The 15,811-nt window shown below is 41.9% G+C and overlaps 1 protein-coding gene across 1 annotated transcript in view; it reads right to left on the bottom strand.

The window, feature by feature from the left end:
* Positions 1–15,811, bottom strand: part of LOC139057202 (protein phosphatase methylesterase 1) — a 34,253-nt gene that overhangs the window by 11,761 nt on the left and 6,681 nt on the right. Inside the window, exons 3-11 of the mRNA XM_070535041.1 lie at positions 14,770–14,862; positions 14,608–14,665; positions 14,127–14,178; positions 13,938–14,012; positions 12,921–13,006; positions 12,552–12,642; positions 11,854–11,919; positions 3,918–4,137; positions 148–208 (exon numbers count right to left, since the gene is read on the bottom strand). Of these exons, the coding sequence (XP_070391142.1) occupies positions 148–208; positions 3,918–4,137; positions 11,854–11,919; positions 12,552–12,642; positions 12,921–13,006; positions 13,938–14,012; positions 14,127–14,178; positions 14,608–14,665; positions 14,770–14,862 (802 nt within the window). The remainder of the gene's footprint in view (positions 1–147; positions 209–3,917; positions 4,138–11,853; positions 11,920–12,551; positions 12,643–12,920; positions 13,007–13,937; positions 14,013–14,126; positions 14,179–14,607; positions 14,666–14,769; positions 14,863–15,811) is intronic.

The raw sequence follows: 15,811 nt of genomic DNA on the forward strand, positions 1-15,811 counted from the left end.
AAATATAGAAGGTAATAATGCTAAACATGCTCAGGACTTTATGTTGTCTACAAATTCTTGTCAAGTAGGTCAAACCATGCTTGTCTTAACACAACACTGCAGTGAAAATTTGGAAAATAATGAAGCAGCAGCTGTAGAAAATTTTACCTTTCCAATATTCTTCAGTTCCAGACAGGTCTATCCGCCAAACAAATTTAGGAGCATCATCCTGCAGAATAGACGATCACAAATATCAGTGCACTGTTGAAACATACATGAAACGAATAAGAAGAATCTGCAGCGAAGACAATGATTATATCCACCACCTTAATGCCCTTAAAGCAATGCTAGCAAAAAGAAACTATCCACAGATTGCTCTCGACAGAGCTTATGATGTTGCGTCAAGATTGGAGAGTCAGTCAAAATTAGCTAAGGAACAGCCTACACCAGTATCTGACAGACTGCCAGCCTTTATAACAAACTATTCTAATGTCTTCCCAAACATAAACAACATCCTACGAAAATACAACCCAATATTATCAAGTAATGAGCATCTGAGAAAAGCGTTCCCGGATGCACCAAAGGTTACCCATCACTGCAACAGAAACTTTAAAGACATGTTAGTGCACACAAAAGTCAGCCAACATCATTCCCCCGTAATAAAAGCATGTTGTCACCCAAGGTGCGAAGCCTGGAGGCACCTGCAAAGTGAGATTAAAATTAAGGGCACCGCAAATAGTTATACACACGAAGTGAAAACAAGTTTTACTTATACAAGTTTGGATGTGATTTATATGCTCAGAGGCTTCTTTTGTGAGAAACAATATATCGGTGAAACGGGACAACCAATGAACGTCAAATTAAACGGACATCATGCGGACACAGCTAAAAAAGCTTCCCAAAGCCGTCCCCGAGCATTTCAACCAATCGGGTCAAGTTTCCATTCTGAATGAGAAAGAAAATACAGAGAATTATACCTTAGCCATAACTTCAAGCTTTGCAACCAGTAGGCATAATCGTTTCAAAGGGAGCTTTAGAATCTAATTGCTATGCTAAATTTCAAGCTATGGGTAACAACACTTTGTTTGGTTGCATAGTGTTTTTTCCCTTTCTTTCTTTCCTTTTTTTCTTTTATTTATATATTTATTCCACTTCAGTAATTTTTTTTTTACAAGCACCGTTTTCTGCCGCTCGTTTTATTCTCTCTTTCAGAGACACGATAGCCCACGACCTCCAGTGAAGTAGGTAATAGAGGGGTGCTGTGCACATGGCCATTGACATGCTGGCTGACACACGACCGTGTCACTGGCCTTGTACACGGCACTCCTCTATTCCTATTTGTACACACTCGCTGCTAACCCACCTTTGGTCGTTGCCGCACCCACCTGCCTTACCTCCTCTCACTATTAGAAGAACCCTACCTACATATACTGTGCCGAGGAAAGCATATGTCGCCTTGAAAAATACAAGTCTACTTGTCGAAACATTGGCTGCCGCTTTTACCTTGTTCTCATTTTGCTCATTGTCTTGAATTTCCATCTCCCACCTTCCCCGTGTTTTACATAGCCCACATGTGCTTCGTAAGCTCTCTGCCTTACCCAAGAAGGAAATGTAGACGTAGAGCTATGAAATCTTCAGGTTAGTTCACGTACTCAATAAGATGTTCAATGTACTCATCACAAAACTTGCAAATCCTTTGAACCCATCTGAATAAATTGAATGCTGGTCACAAGCATACTGCTGTCCTGTAGCCACGCCTTCAATGCTATATTAAAAATTGATGACTTGTTGCTGTTGCTTATACTTGGGGAATAAAGACACAGCCTGAGTGGCAAAATCTGGCTGTAAAGCAGTCAATGCTATGAAGTTCTTTTGAAAAATTACTGCTTTAACTGCATCATCAGCCAGAGCACTGGCCTACATATAAAGACTGCCTCTGAACTTTTTTTCCTTCAGCACAGCCTTTTAGAAAAAGCCAGATGTCTAAAAAAGCTATATACATGTTCATTGCATCACATGTGTGAAGAATGTTCTACGATAAGGCAACTTTCATGTTAAAAGAAATCCTTTCCCACTGACCTTGGAGATATGGTGCTTTCCATTTGCAGGGAGATCATAGTGGCATAATCATTTCTCACAGACAGTCATAAGTAAATGAAAAAAGATTATGAATCCAACTGAAATGTCCTCAAATTTAAGAAGCTATATTTAGGGCTGTAACATCTGAGAACCATTTGGTTGAAATCTGTACCTAAAATCACTTTGGAATTTTTTTAATATCAATTTTCTTGACAAATTTGTCATCTCGGCATACAATTCAGCCAAAACTTGTCAGGATGCTGACATTCTTAAATTTTGGTCAATTTGCAAATTGCACCTTGGAATGCCACAAAAAATGTGATCCCTCTCTGTTGCCTGCTGCACCTTTATGACAATATTAATCAGGAAACAAAACACACAATTGAATTGACATGGCACATTGTTCTCTTATTTTCTGCCATTTGCCTTCACCACTATATGTCGCCTGCCAAAGATGATCTCGCCTCTATGATTGATTGCCATGAATGGAAAAGTAAAATCTATGAGCTATACCATTTTGATGAAATTACATGGCATTGTTTTCCACCAGACGGATAGGACACAAAAAAGAAAGAAAGGAAAAAAACTGATGGTACTAAAATTAATTCTAAGTTTACTGTGTGGTGTACTTTTAAACGAAACACTAGATTAGTATTCAAACCAACATAACTTCAATGAATCATCAATTTCATTTTTCAAGGATGCTTCACATGATGCATTAGGTAGACCTGTAGTGGTGAAAAACAAATGACTTGTTATCCCGGCACTGCAAAAGTGTGTGTCCAGCGAAGCTGTCGAAAAGCTCCCCTATAACTGCTAAGGCGAGTATGCAATGCTTTATTGCTTTAAAGTAATGGAAGTAATGGTAATTTTGACAGCATGCCGCTGGTCGTATTGCCGTTTCTTTTTCCCTTTGTCGCTCCTTGCATTGACGCTTCTCCTCGGGAGTGCTAACTATGCATTGCCTACCCATAGCAGTGCTGCAACAAAAAATGAAATTAGTTGCTAGGATGGTTCTTTTTATATACGAAAAGCTAGAGTTGTCACGCCCCACATCGCAAGCTGCTGTCGCTGTGGCAGCTTGCAAAACAGTAATCTTTACCGGGAAACATAAGTGGGGAACGCTACATGCTTCGGATTGTTATTAGGAGCGCCTTATCAACAATCATGTGGTTCAGGTGCTTCTTCTTTATTGAAATGAATGCTGTTCTGTATGTTGTATGCATGATTCCAAAAAATGTATGCACTTTTTACTTTGCTTTGCTGAGTGCAGCCTGCTTAACTTCCACCACAGGTCGGCCCCGTATTGCAATACCTCCGGGATCGGCCCACATTTGTGCCCACGGACATGAACACCAAAAGTGCCGACCAACAAGAGGCTAACAGCTTCACTGTAAAAACTATTGCTGAGGCCTTCAGTGTCAAAACTGAGCTGTAATGGTCCCAAAATATAACCTTTGTGTTCAATTAAACAGTCGACAGTATTGTACATGCATTAGCTGCAAGTGCACTTTGATGCTAACCTGACAGCAGTGCAGTGTTGTGGCAGCCATTAACTCCACCAATGCCATTTGAAACGAATGCTGAGTCAGAGCAGTACTTAAGTCTCTTCATTTGGCTCAAAATTAGTAAAATACTTGAATTTATCAAAACTCAAACCAACAGCCTTTAGTCTGAAATTTGTGCAGCATAAGCCTGTCGTACACAGTACTTCTAGACTTCTGCAAGGTGTCTCTATCAGTGTGTTGACAAAAATGGGAAGACATCTAAATGCTCGAAGTGGAGTGAGATGAGCTGTAAAAGTATGTAGAACTAACTTGTGAATCAAGAACAAACATGGAAAGGCTTTGATGACTCACTGAAGAGACTGGTGATGGCTGCCTAAAATCAGTGAATGTGCTTTGAGAAGGCATGCTTTCTTCTGTAGGGCTTTCCTCTGGAATTTCAGCAATCTGGTCTGCTCTTGGAATGGAACGAGGCGCAGCATCATTCGCAGGCAGACTTGATGTTGAGTCCAATGACACAGGACTGGTTGACGTTGCAGGCAAGCACTTGGTCGCTGGCTCTCCAGTCTTGGCACTGGTAGGAGAGAACGCAAGTGACAAGCGAAGCTTGAAAAATGCTGCAGATGCATCAGTTGATTGTGGAAGCAAGGAATATAAAAGAAAAAGGTGTGTATATGAAAGAATGGCAGCTTGAGTTTGAGCTAAAAAGGCAACATTCTGGTTTTAAACCATTGTTACTGTGTTAATAGCAACTTGTACTTCAGAATCATGTTTACACGGAGTTTATAAATACAGTATGCCTCGCTTTTTAAGTCAATTCATGTCTGCACCTATCCTTGTCCTGTGGCATCCACAAACAATGCAAGTGATGCAAGAAACAGTCTATTAGATAAAATTGGGTATAAAGAAAAAGTATGTTAAAGATCACCTAAACCTTGTTGCACATGTGACAACCAGGCACAGGTATTCTGAGGGTTCAATTTAGGGTCATGCACTTGGTATTTTCTATATGGAAAACAGCAAGTCTTGCTTGTGACACGATCATTTTTAAATAATAAAAAAAATGAAGTAGTGGAAACACAGCTACAGAAATCATAAATACGAAACATAGGGCCAAACTGTAGGACACTGTTGCTGTGGCTCTCACTGCAGTGGCCGTAACAGGGCATAGACATCATCAGTGCATGCTGGGCAAGGGTTGTGCTAAAAGACAAAAAATGAGTGAGGCATGCAAAGATGCATGCCTCAGTGACTCTTCACCCAATTGGAAAAACGACACAGCCCACAAAGCCAGGAACACGAGAGAGCGACACGCACACAGTGCTGATCTACAACAGTTTATTCATGAAGCCACGAAGGAATAAATATATAGGGTGCTACCATGTGCAATATGTGAATTATCAGTCATTCGCATACTGGGCAGTTGATCACTCACATACCTTTCACATATCGCACATGGTAGCACCCTATATATTTATTCCTTCATGGCTTCATAATAATACCATCGAGGAATTGCACTTTCACCTTGGCAAATGGCATATCTTGACAAGATTTGAATGGCAAACATCCAGTGTGCACTGTCAGCATGTGGCTATCATTACCAGCATTGCAAATGATGTTCCAGGTTTTTTGCCGATCATTCACATATTGCGAATGGTAGCACCCTATATATTTATTCCTTTATGGCTTCATGAATAAACTGCTGCAAGTCAGCGCTATGTGCATGTTGCTCTCTCATGTCCCAGCCTTTTTGCACTGTGTCCTTTTTCCAATTAATCACCTACAAGCTCAAGCTTCCACACTAAGTCCTCACCAAAGAAGCAGCAATCATCAGTGCAACAGCAAATGTCAGCGCCACTTATTGCCCAAAATTTGTGCACTATACAATTACAGGCTGAGAGCACCAAGTGCACAGCTTGATCAGTGCCAGCATTTGCTGGTGCCCCAGTTGTATGGTGACAGTTATTTTATTCTTAAATATGTAACACACCAGTACATATATGGTCACTTTGACTGTCGTATGCACACACCTGGCCTTCTGATAAATGTTTAAAGGGGTCCTGAACCACCCCTTGGGCATGGTAAAGAAACTCAGTTCGTGGATAGCATACGCTGCTATGAACATCACAGCCAAATTTTGCAGTCGTGTGCAGCGCATGGCACTCGCAGGCAGATTTCGAAAACACCTTTTTCTCAAACACTCTCTTTTCAACAGAATCCATATTATCACTCTTTTTGGGCTGCCATATTTCATAATATTGCAGACTCCCATACATAGATACTATTGGCCAATAGCTGATATCAATCAAGGGTGTTTGGATCAGTACGCTTTTTCCTACTGTTACTGCATATATTTGTTGATGCAGTTTCACAAACACAATGAAGCAACAATGTACATTTAGAATTTCTATAGGAATAGCAGAAGCTTGATGTGGGTGAGTTGGTTATGCATACTTGATGAAATGAGCGCTACGAATACGCGGACGAAAGAACACATGTACGACAGACAAGGCGCTACTTCCAACTAAATGTTTTTTGAAGAAACAGAACTTTAAATAGATGCAACCATGAATGGCCCAACGTGACATCACCACCTTCCTATCTCTTCAGAAAAGCTATCTCTTTTTCAGTAAGCGTCACTGAAGGGGAACTAATGCACGTGCCCTCGGCCTTAGCAATGTAAAAGGCTTCCGGGAGATATTGAACGGGAGATATTGGAAGCCTTTTACATTGCTAAGGCCGAGGGCACGTGCATTAGTTCCCCTTCAGTGACGCTTACTGAAAAAGAGATAGCTTTTCTGAAGAGATAGGAAGGTGGTGATGTCACGTTGGGCCATTCATGGTTGCATCTATTTAAAGTTCTGTTTCTTCAAAAAACATTTAGTTGGAAGTAGCGCCTTGTCTGTCGTACATGTGTTCTTTCGTCCGCGTATTCGTAGCGCTCATTTCATCAAGTTCTATAGGAATTATGTACTTCCGGAAGTACAACTACTGTACTACTGCAGACTATCGTCTGCTAACTCTCAGCCATGCCGCCCATGTAGGAAAGAAACTTTGGGCACACTGCTTATCAATGCTGCAGTCATTGAGTCTTGCTAATTTCTATTAGTTTTGAACACTCTACTAGCCTCAAATCACGTGAAACTTAAGGTCAGACCAGATGTATGCTTGCCAGCGTGAATGCACTCCTGGCTGCTCCTGGCTAGAGGCCTCTGCAGACTTCACTTTGTTTTGAGCTGTTGAGCATCATGCACAATTTGGATGTGGCTACTACTTTTTGGTCAAGCTGATGCAGAAAGCTGGTCCACACCACGTAGCATGGTGAGACTGGAGCACAAGAGCGCAAGCGTGCACTCCAGCTCTGCTGTGCACATTGTTAGCTATTACAGATGCATGTAGCAATGTCTGCAGCGTAGTGTAGATACCATGGCTGCTGTGGGGTGCCGCAATGAGCGTGCTTGCTGAGTTCGCTGGGAGAAACAATGTGCTGTGATTAGTACTTGGGGGTGACGTGACTCAAGGCCCGAGCACCAACATCAGACGATCGTCTGCTTTCCGAATTCTACACCCTCGAGGTGCATCGCCATCATGGTCAAAGCTCGTTACGTTAGGAATTCAGCGCGAGTCCGGAGTGCGGCACCTATCACATAACTGATGTGCGTGCTCCCAACGTACTCGCAGGAGCAGACATAAAGATGCAATTTGTTCGACCCTTGGAAAGTGTGTGATTGACGTAGAGATAAGGTGCGAAAGGAAACATTAGTCATGTCACTTGGTGCGAGAATAGCCACACGTAGCTATCTAGTACACTGTAGCACAGCAAATATATGAGACACTGTAAACTCAATCGCAAACTTAGAAAAAAACTTAGAAACTGATGTTAAGGACGTTATTCAAGCATTTCCTGAGGTATTTGAAGAGAGCCTTGTAACTTTCAAGGACCCAAAAGCCATAATTCATGTTCTGCAAGAAGCAGTACCCAAGTTTTTCAAGCCACAACCCCTGCCTTTTGCCCTGATGGATGGGGTGTCACAAGAGCTTCAGCACCTACACAGGGAGGGCATTTTTAAGCCAGTTTCCGCATCAGATTGGGCTGTGCCTATTGTTCCAGTGGCTAAGAAAGATGGCCACATCAGAATTTGTAGAGATTTCAAGATTACTGTTCATTCTGTTGCTACGTTGGAAAAGTACCCAATTCTGAGAATTGAGGACGTATGGGCCATGCAGTCAAGGGGTAAAAAGTTCACCAAACAGGATTCGAGGGATGCCTAGCAGCAAATAGCTCTTGATGAGGACTCAAGGAAGTATGTTACTATTTCCACACATATGGGGCTATTTCAGTATACACATCTTCCTCTTGGCATTTCATCTGCACCAGCCTTGTTCCAAAGAGAAATGGAGAACCTTCTTCGAGGACTGCCGCATGTTGCAGTATATTTTGATCACATTCTTGTCACTGGCCTGAATGATTCGGAGCACCTTTGCAACCTCAGTGCTGTTCTGTCTCGATTTTGTGATGTTGGACTCAAGCTGAAGTTTGACAAGTGTCACTTTTTTAGTGTTACAGGTGGAGTACCCAAGGCACATCATAAGCAAAGAAGGGCCATCTCCAAGCTTGAGTGAGGTACCTGCAGTCCTTCCTGCACCTGCACCCCATGACGTTAAGGAACTCCAAAGCTTTTTGTGGCTTGTGAATTTCTACAGGCGCTTCCTCCCAAACATTTCTGGACACCTCTACCCTCTGCATTTGCTTCTCATGAATGAGAAAAAAAAGGGTGTAGGGAAAGGAGCAAGAAGATGCATTCACTACAGTGAAGCAGTTTGTGACTTCAGCTCCTGTCCTAGTACATTTTGATCCAGAGAAACCACTGCGTCTCAGTTGTGATACATCTCCGTATGGGATTGGCGCAGTTTTGCCACATCGAGAAGCTGATGGTTGAGAACTGCCCATTGCCTCTGCATTCAGAAGTTTGTCTCGTGCAGAGCAAAACTACAGCCAAATTGACAAAGAGGCACTAGCCTTCGTATTCGGCATTGAGAAGTTCTACCAGTACCTGTGGGGCATTCCTTTCGCTGCTTATACGGATCATAAACCATTACTGGGATTGTCGAGTGCTGATAAGGCAAGCTCCTGTGCAAGCTTCACCTGAGCGTTCCTGTGCAAGCTTCATCACGACTAGTCAGATGGGCATTGAAACTTTCTGCTTACAAGTACAAGCTCGTGTACAAGCCTGGTCTGAACTTGGGTCATGCTGATGCTCTCAGTAGGTTACCGCTGCCAACAAACAGCATTGATCTGCCAGCACCAGCTCAAATCTTCATGCTTCAACAAGCATAGCTGGGACTCTTGCCACCAGCTTTTGTAGTACAGGCTACAAGAAATGATCCACTCCTCAGTCACGTAGTTCATGCTCTCCTGCGAGAAGGGCTTCCAGTAGGACCAGAGGGCAATCCATTCACAGCAAGGAGCAGTGAACTCAGCCTCCATGAAGGTCGCTTGCTGTGGGATTCCAGAGTTGTCATCCCAATATCTCTGCAAGGCAAAATCCTCACTCTTTTTCATGCTGGGCATCCTGGCATTGAGAAAAGAAAGTCGATTGCCAGAAGCCATGTCTGGTGTCTGGAAATTGATGGTGACATCGTCAAGAGTGTAAAGGGTTGTGCTACATGCCAAGCTGACCCCCGTACACCTCAACGCATTCAGCACACACCCTGGCCATTTCCACAGAGGCCTTGGTCAAGGATTCACGTTGACTTTGGAGGCCCGTTCTTGGGACATACATTTCTCATCATTGTTGACGCCTATTCAAAATGGGTCAAAGTCTGTCCCGTGGCATCAACATCAGCAGATGCGTCATCACAGCATTGTGGATAGCATTTGAGCAGCATGGACTGCCGGATGTCATCGTGTCTGATAATGGACCCACCTTTGCAAGTGAGCAATACTTGGAATTCCTGACACGGAATGGGATATGTCACATGCTTGTGCTGCCCTACCATCCAGCTCCCAATGGTGCGGCAGAGCATGTTGTACAGACTGTCAAGAATAAGATCGAGAAGAGCGGTTGTGGATCCTTTCAAAACCAAATTTCAAGGTTCTTATTTCACTATAGAACTATACTACATGAGGTTACTGGCACAGCACCATGTGAAGTGCTCATGGGAAGGATGTTCAAGACACCTTTGGATGTTCTTCGCCCAAGTTTACACACTTCAGTCCTGCTGAGACAGCAGAAGCTGCATGCCAACAGAGGGTGCCGTTCTTCTCCAACGCCGAATGTGGGAGGCAATGTACTTGCAAAGAACTTCCGTCAAGGCCCACCGTGGGCACCGGCATGTGTCGTGAGCACCACAGGTCAGTCAGCAGCTACTGTCTGCAGGGTGTACACCAAGTTGACATTTCCAAGTTCCCCAAGTTTTCCAGGTTTTCCGCGAGTGCTTTTGAAAAATTCCCTCAGTGAAACAGAACTTTGTTTTATATCGACACGGGCTCACACCATGTTGCCCAATGCTATCACTCTCTAGTAAGCATGTTAAAAATAAAGATGACTTAATCCAGTTTGAATAGTAAGGAGTAGTGCTTATTTTATTCAAAAAAGGAAACAGAAGGAAGGGATTAGTAAACGACACAGTGAATAAAATACCTTCGAAAAGAATGGTAAAACCCACTGCAAATCGAGTTGAACATTCTCAAATACGAATAAGAGGGAGATGCATACCGAATGAAATGTTTTTGAATATAAACTATTTCTAACTGATAGCAAGCTCATTGGTATGAGGCCCAAACTTTGTCACAAATGAGATTTTAAGTTCTGCCTGTTTTCCACATTTCTAGGCACCCTGAACAACAGTAGAAAACCACTTGAACTTAATCTGCCCACAGCAAAACTAGACCTCAACCCTACTTAAAGTACACCAGCACAACAGGCTCAAAAGGCCATAAGCAGAAAGAACTAATGATGATCAAGGAATGAGTGGACAAGGAACCCATACATGGTTCCAAAATGTTCATCTTTCTTAAAGGGACTGACAACCAATTTTCAAGACCTAGTTTTCTATGCTGCAATGCAAAGCTCACCATTGGTAAAGTTTATATCTGCAGTGGTTACTTCCAAAAGCGCATGGATATTTAGTAAGCAGAATTTTTCAATCTGAGCAACCTCCAAAAAAGTGAGAGTCTCTCTTCCAGCAATGCTGAGAAGTGAGAGTGATGCCTGTAGCCCGCCTCGCAAATTGTGAAAGCCGCCCATTGTTCTGCTTTCCCAGAAGTGAGTGTAACTGTGGTTAACCAACTACAACTTGACCTCTTCAACCATTTTTTAAAATAAAAAGTCGGTGCAATAAGTTCGCATTGTTCTACAGACATTTCTTATATTTGCACCACGTTTTCCCCCCAAGTACACGCCTAAGTCATGGCTTGCTGGCCTTTGTCGCCATCATTCTCTCAGTAGACAAGCCGAGTCAACTCATCCAAAATGAAGGCGAAGGCAGCGCCACTTTCCTGCTCACTACAAACTAAGGCTTATCCGCACATTGTAAGTGAGGAAAAACTTATAATAATAAAATGTATGCTGTATTTCAATACTAATAGACCAAGAACCAAAGACAAATAGACCAAGAACCGCGCACGCTAGAAGGTCACGTGGTGGACCTCTTGTGCTGTGTCATGATTTTGCCGCGTGGGGCACCAAGGGTCATTTTCGTGACTTTGAGTGATGAATTAAAGATATACATCCATGTTTAATGAGAAAAACATGGCTCGTTTCAACCACTACGATATGAAATCATTTCATCAATGGGTTTATTTCGATTCATGTTCTGAGTGGTTGTCTCTCCTTTCATTTCATTTCATTTATTATACCCTCAAGACCACAAGGTATTACAGAGGGGAGTGGGGCAAAAGATTAAAAAAAAAAGGTATAAAACAAAGAAAACAAAGAAGGCAGCAAGTGATGTAGTGACGTAGTCATAGATATGTGAAGCCTGTAGTGATGGTGTAGACTGGGCAGTGATTACAATTCACTTCAGCTAATGATAAAGGAACGAATAATTGTAACATGCTAAAAACCGCAAAACAGCTGCAGTGGTGCTTTTTTTAATTGGATTGTCACCCAAAATTGTGGTTAGTTCAATAAAGTTGATCCATCGACACTGTCATGGCAAGGTTACTTACTAGATAGTTATGCAGTTTTTAAATAACTTTATTTGACATCTATATTCAATTTATTTATCAGTGTCTTTCTCACATGATGTGACACACCACAAAGAGAAGCATTATGCAATAACTCACTTTTTTAGTTGACTTGGCATGGAGACTCGGGCAGACTCCAAGTTTCGCACTTGGCCACTACGAACACTGCATAAAACATATTAATGACTTGGTGAACTGAAAAACAAACCTTGTTCATTTACAGAAAAAAAGGGAAGGATGCTGGCTCCAGCTTGTTCTAAACATGGAAAAATCACATAAGGCGACACTCTAATATGCCTATACTTTCAGAGCATGGTGTAGTGAATCATGGCATGAGAAAAAGCAAGAAACAGCACTCAATTAGTTCATGCCACTTAGTAACAAACAGAGACAATATGTTATGCTCAATACAGTGACTGAAAGGGCATTTATAATGATGTACTCAGGCCTAATTGTAGACCTGTAGCAGAAAAGCTAAGCCAGATGAACCTTGCTAACATAACCAGTAATGTCCTGTGACAAGTGTTGTAGTTTTTAGCAGTCATGTGTAGTAAAGCTGAGTGCTGCCTGGCTAATGGATTTCTGACCAAGTTTTACAATAGCTTTACACTACCACAGTAAGAGCTTCGTGCCTACCTTACAACCTTAGAATGCTGTGGAGCCGCTTCAACCATGCATATATGTGCAGCAATCACTATTCAAGTGAAAATGTTCTTTCCCTTTCAAAGCACTGACTACAGCAGACTACAACTGCTAACACTACCAGCCTCAGTTTTGAGATTTGAGAGATGCCTTACCACCACTCTATCGCATATTCCAGGGACTTGAATGAAGAAGGCCTTCCCCGTAAAAATGATTGCATGTTTTGAAGTGCTTCCAAGGCAGTGCCTGGAAAGAATATAAGAGGTGAGCGTGAATACTAGACTTACAAGACACTTTTTTATCAATGGCTAAGCCATAATATTGAACATAAGGCAACTTTATAAAAATTACGTTTGTAACTGTATAAATACATAAATAAGGTAAAAAGTAACACTCACACATTGAGTTCACCCTGAATAGTGATCACAATGTCATTATTGCAAACTTGTAGTCACCACTTGTAACAACAATGGTTAGGAAAAGAAACCGCACATGCCACCACAGGCTAGCAGTGAGGCACTGACCTTCTACAACATCAATGACGATGAGGCCGATCAAGTTGGGGATGACACCCTTGTAGGCAGCATGAACAGCTACCGCTCCACCCATGCTGCACAACATAACGCAACCCACAAGTACGTTTACTGTGTCGTCATCACTGATGATTCACATTAGTTGAACAAGAACGCTTCACAGCTTCTTTGGCTGTGTGCTTCAGCATGTGTGCTGAAGAACCAGCACACATGCGGCTAGCTCTACACAAGCTATCAATGAGAATAAGAGTGTTCCTGCCAACTCAACACGTAAATAACTATGACAAAATTTTATGACAATAGATGACCAAGCTTCACCAAAAAGAAGCACAATTTCTACACAGATGCACAAACAGTCAATACTGTCTTTAAGGACGAATGTTACCATGCACCAAAGGGCTACACGAAACCTGCCCGTGCTGCCACCTACTTTTACAACACCTTCACCTTTTGCTCTTTTTAAGCAGAAAAATAGTGTAGAACCCCTCAAAATTATCGCAACGAAGAACTGTTTTGTAAAATAAGATCTCAAGCTCATGCTACCATGAAGAGCAGAATGTTTAGTGCAAATAGCAAGGTAAAAAAATATGAAAAAAGACACCTATACTAAACAATCGGCCACAGCACTATTTGTAGTCATACTATATTCATTTAAAAAAAGCAGCAATTTCATTTCCCCTTTCAGACTCTGGAAGCCTGTGCTGCTCAGTTAAGATGAATTGACATTTTTAAAAAGTAGCATATCTAATAGACTAAGGTATTTGTCCTTTCATTGAACATTAAGTAGTTTTCTAAGCGGGAGAAATGTCATAAAGGCAATACTACATAGGGTCCGAGTCCCAACTTCACATGTCAGCCATCTACATGATAAAGCAAGGTATATATTAACAATGTTTTTTCCAGCACAAATTCCATAAATGAGCAACATTTATCATTCATCTGTCAGTTTGGCAATCTTAAAAGCAAAGTTAATATAATGAGAGGAGAGCATGAAAAATACTGCATTACCTGTGTCCAATAAGAACCACTGGAGGTTGACGAGACTCATCTGGGTACATTGCATTGTAAACATTGCCTACATCACTGCAAAAGTACAGAATTCTTGCATAAGCACTATATTCCAAAAAGACCATCCCTACTGAAGTGCACCATGTACAGCTCCAACAACAAACAAAATGCTACAGAGAAGCAACCTACTTGGAAAGCGTGTCTGCAGACAAGTCCATTTCATTGGATGTTACTGTTTCACCTGGAAATAATTGTTTCCGTTTTTGTAGCTTAAGGAGGCCTATAACCCAAACACTGGTATTGGTAGCGGTTACTACAAAAGCAGCTCAAGTTTTTCTAAACTTGCTGTTGTGGCCTACTACTTCTCCACAGGTTTTGATTCCTACACTCTAGTGGATAGCTATGGTGATGACATTGCCCGGAAACTACAAGATGTGCCAATGATGCTTGAACCTTTTTTTTTTTTTTGCCAGCATCAACATACACAAGCTTTGTGTCAGCTACACTCTGGAAGCTTTGTGATTTACTCCACATAAAGCCGTTCTTGTTCTGTTTACTTTCTCACAATATCATGAACGTGTATACAACAGTGTCATCAAGGATAGGTCTTTACAATTGTAGCATTAAACTGTGCTTGTAGAGCTGTACAAAATATGACCATGTGATTTACCGTGGCCTCTAATGTCGAGAGCAGCTATCTGGCATTCCACGACGTGACAAATTTCATTCTGAAACAAACAAGAATGAGCTTTGTTGTTCTCGTATAGTTGTGAGCAGCAGCCAGTTTCACCAGTGTATTTGACACAGCTAAATGAGTGCAAAGCCAACTGACCGAAAATAGAGCCCATGTGAGGCCACTGTAGCCACCTCCGTGGAGGAGAAGCAGGAGAGGTCCTTGGGATCCCTTCGTATAGACCCTGAAAATCTTCATTAGATCTTGTGAAGGAACACATGTTACTGCTTAGTCAGGTCACATCCTGCATCAGCCATATATAGGCATGTAGCAGTGCCCTAGTATACAAGGAATTTTGCACTCAAGGTACTTGGGTATTTGTGATTATCAGAGGCAGTCAAAACATCTTGTTCCTCTTTCTTCATTGTGTTTAACTAAGACTATGTTTCCTCAGCACAGGAAGTTCCAAAAATGGGTCATACAAATCACACAACTTCTTCAAGTGAGATGTTATAATTCAGACAGACACATTCCAACGGGGATTCAAGCACATAAAGTCGTCACCTTACCAGCACATGGTCTGCGCTGTCTTCAAGGAGGCTTCACAAGCCAGGTAGGAGCACTTAGTTAGAAGGCTGGTGTTCTTGGAGATTTATGTCAGCTGAGTGATTCTTGTATAGATTGTTATATAAATATATACAGAATGCAACTGCATACAATTGATTCACCTTTGTTTGTTTGTTTGTGAAGAAGAGCAAGTGAGTGTTTTTTTTTTTCACACATACTATACTATTCACTATATCACGATATGCTGCCGCCGTGTAATGGACCGAGGGAAGCGCCTGTGACAGCTTCTTGCCCAAAATTCACTCCAGTTCACTCCTGTTCTGGAAAATAAAATTGAACTGACCTCTGCTCTAGCATGTTAAAAGGTGGCTTAATTGTCTGTAAAAATTTTATTATTATCCAGAAAATGGCCCCCTCACTTCTTCCTCATTTCCATAAACACTGTCCCTGAATCAACCCAAAGAAAAATGTGGCACATGTGAAAGCAACAACTGATAAGAGGAGGTCTAGTGAGACTCGTGGAGAGTGATTGATGGGGTTTAATGTCTTAAAGCAAAACAGGATCTATGAAACGTGTCATAGTGGAGGGCTCCGGATTAACCTTGAACACTTCAGAGACAAGGTGACTAGATGA

This window comes from Dermacentor albipictus, chromosome 3, assembly GCF_038994185.2.
Source record: "Dermacentor albipictus isolate Rhodes 1998 colony chromosome 3, USDA_Dalb.pri_finalv2, whole genome shotgun sequence".
NCBI classification, from domain to species: domain Eukaryota; kingdom Metazoa; phylum Arthropoda; class Arachnida; order Ixodida; family Ixodidae; genus Dermacentor; species Dermacentor albipictus.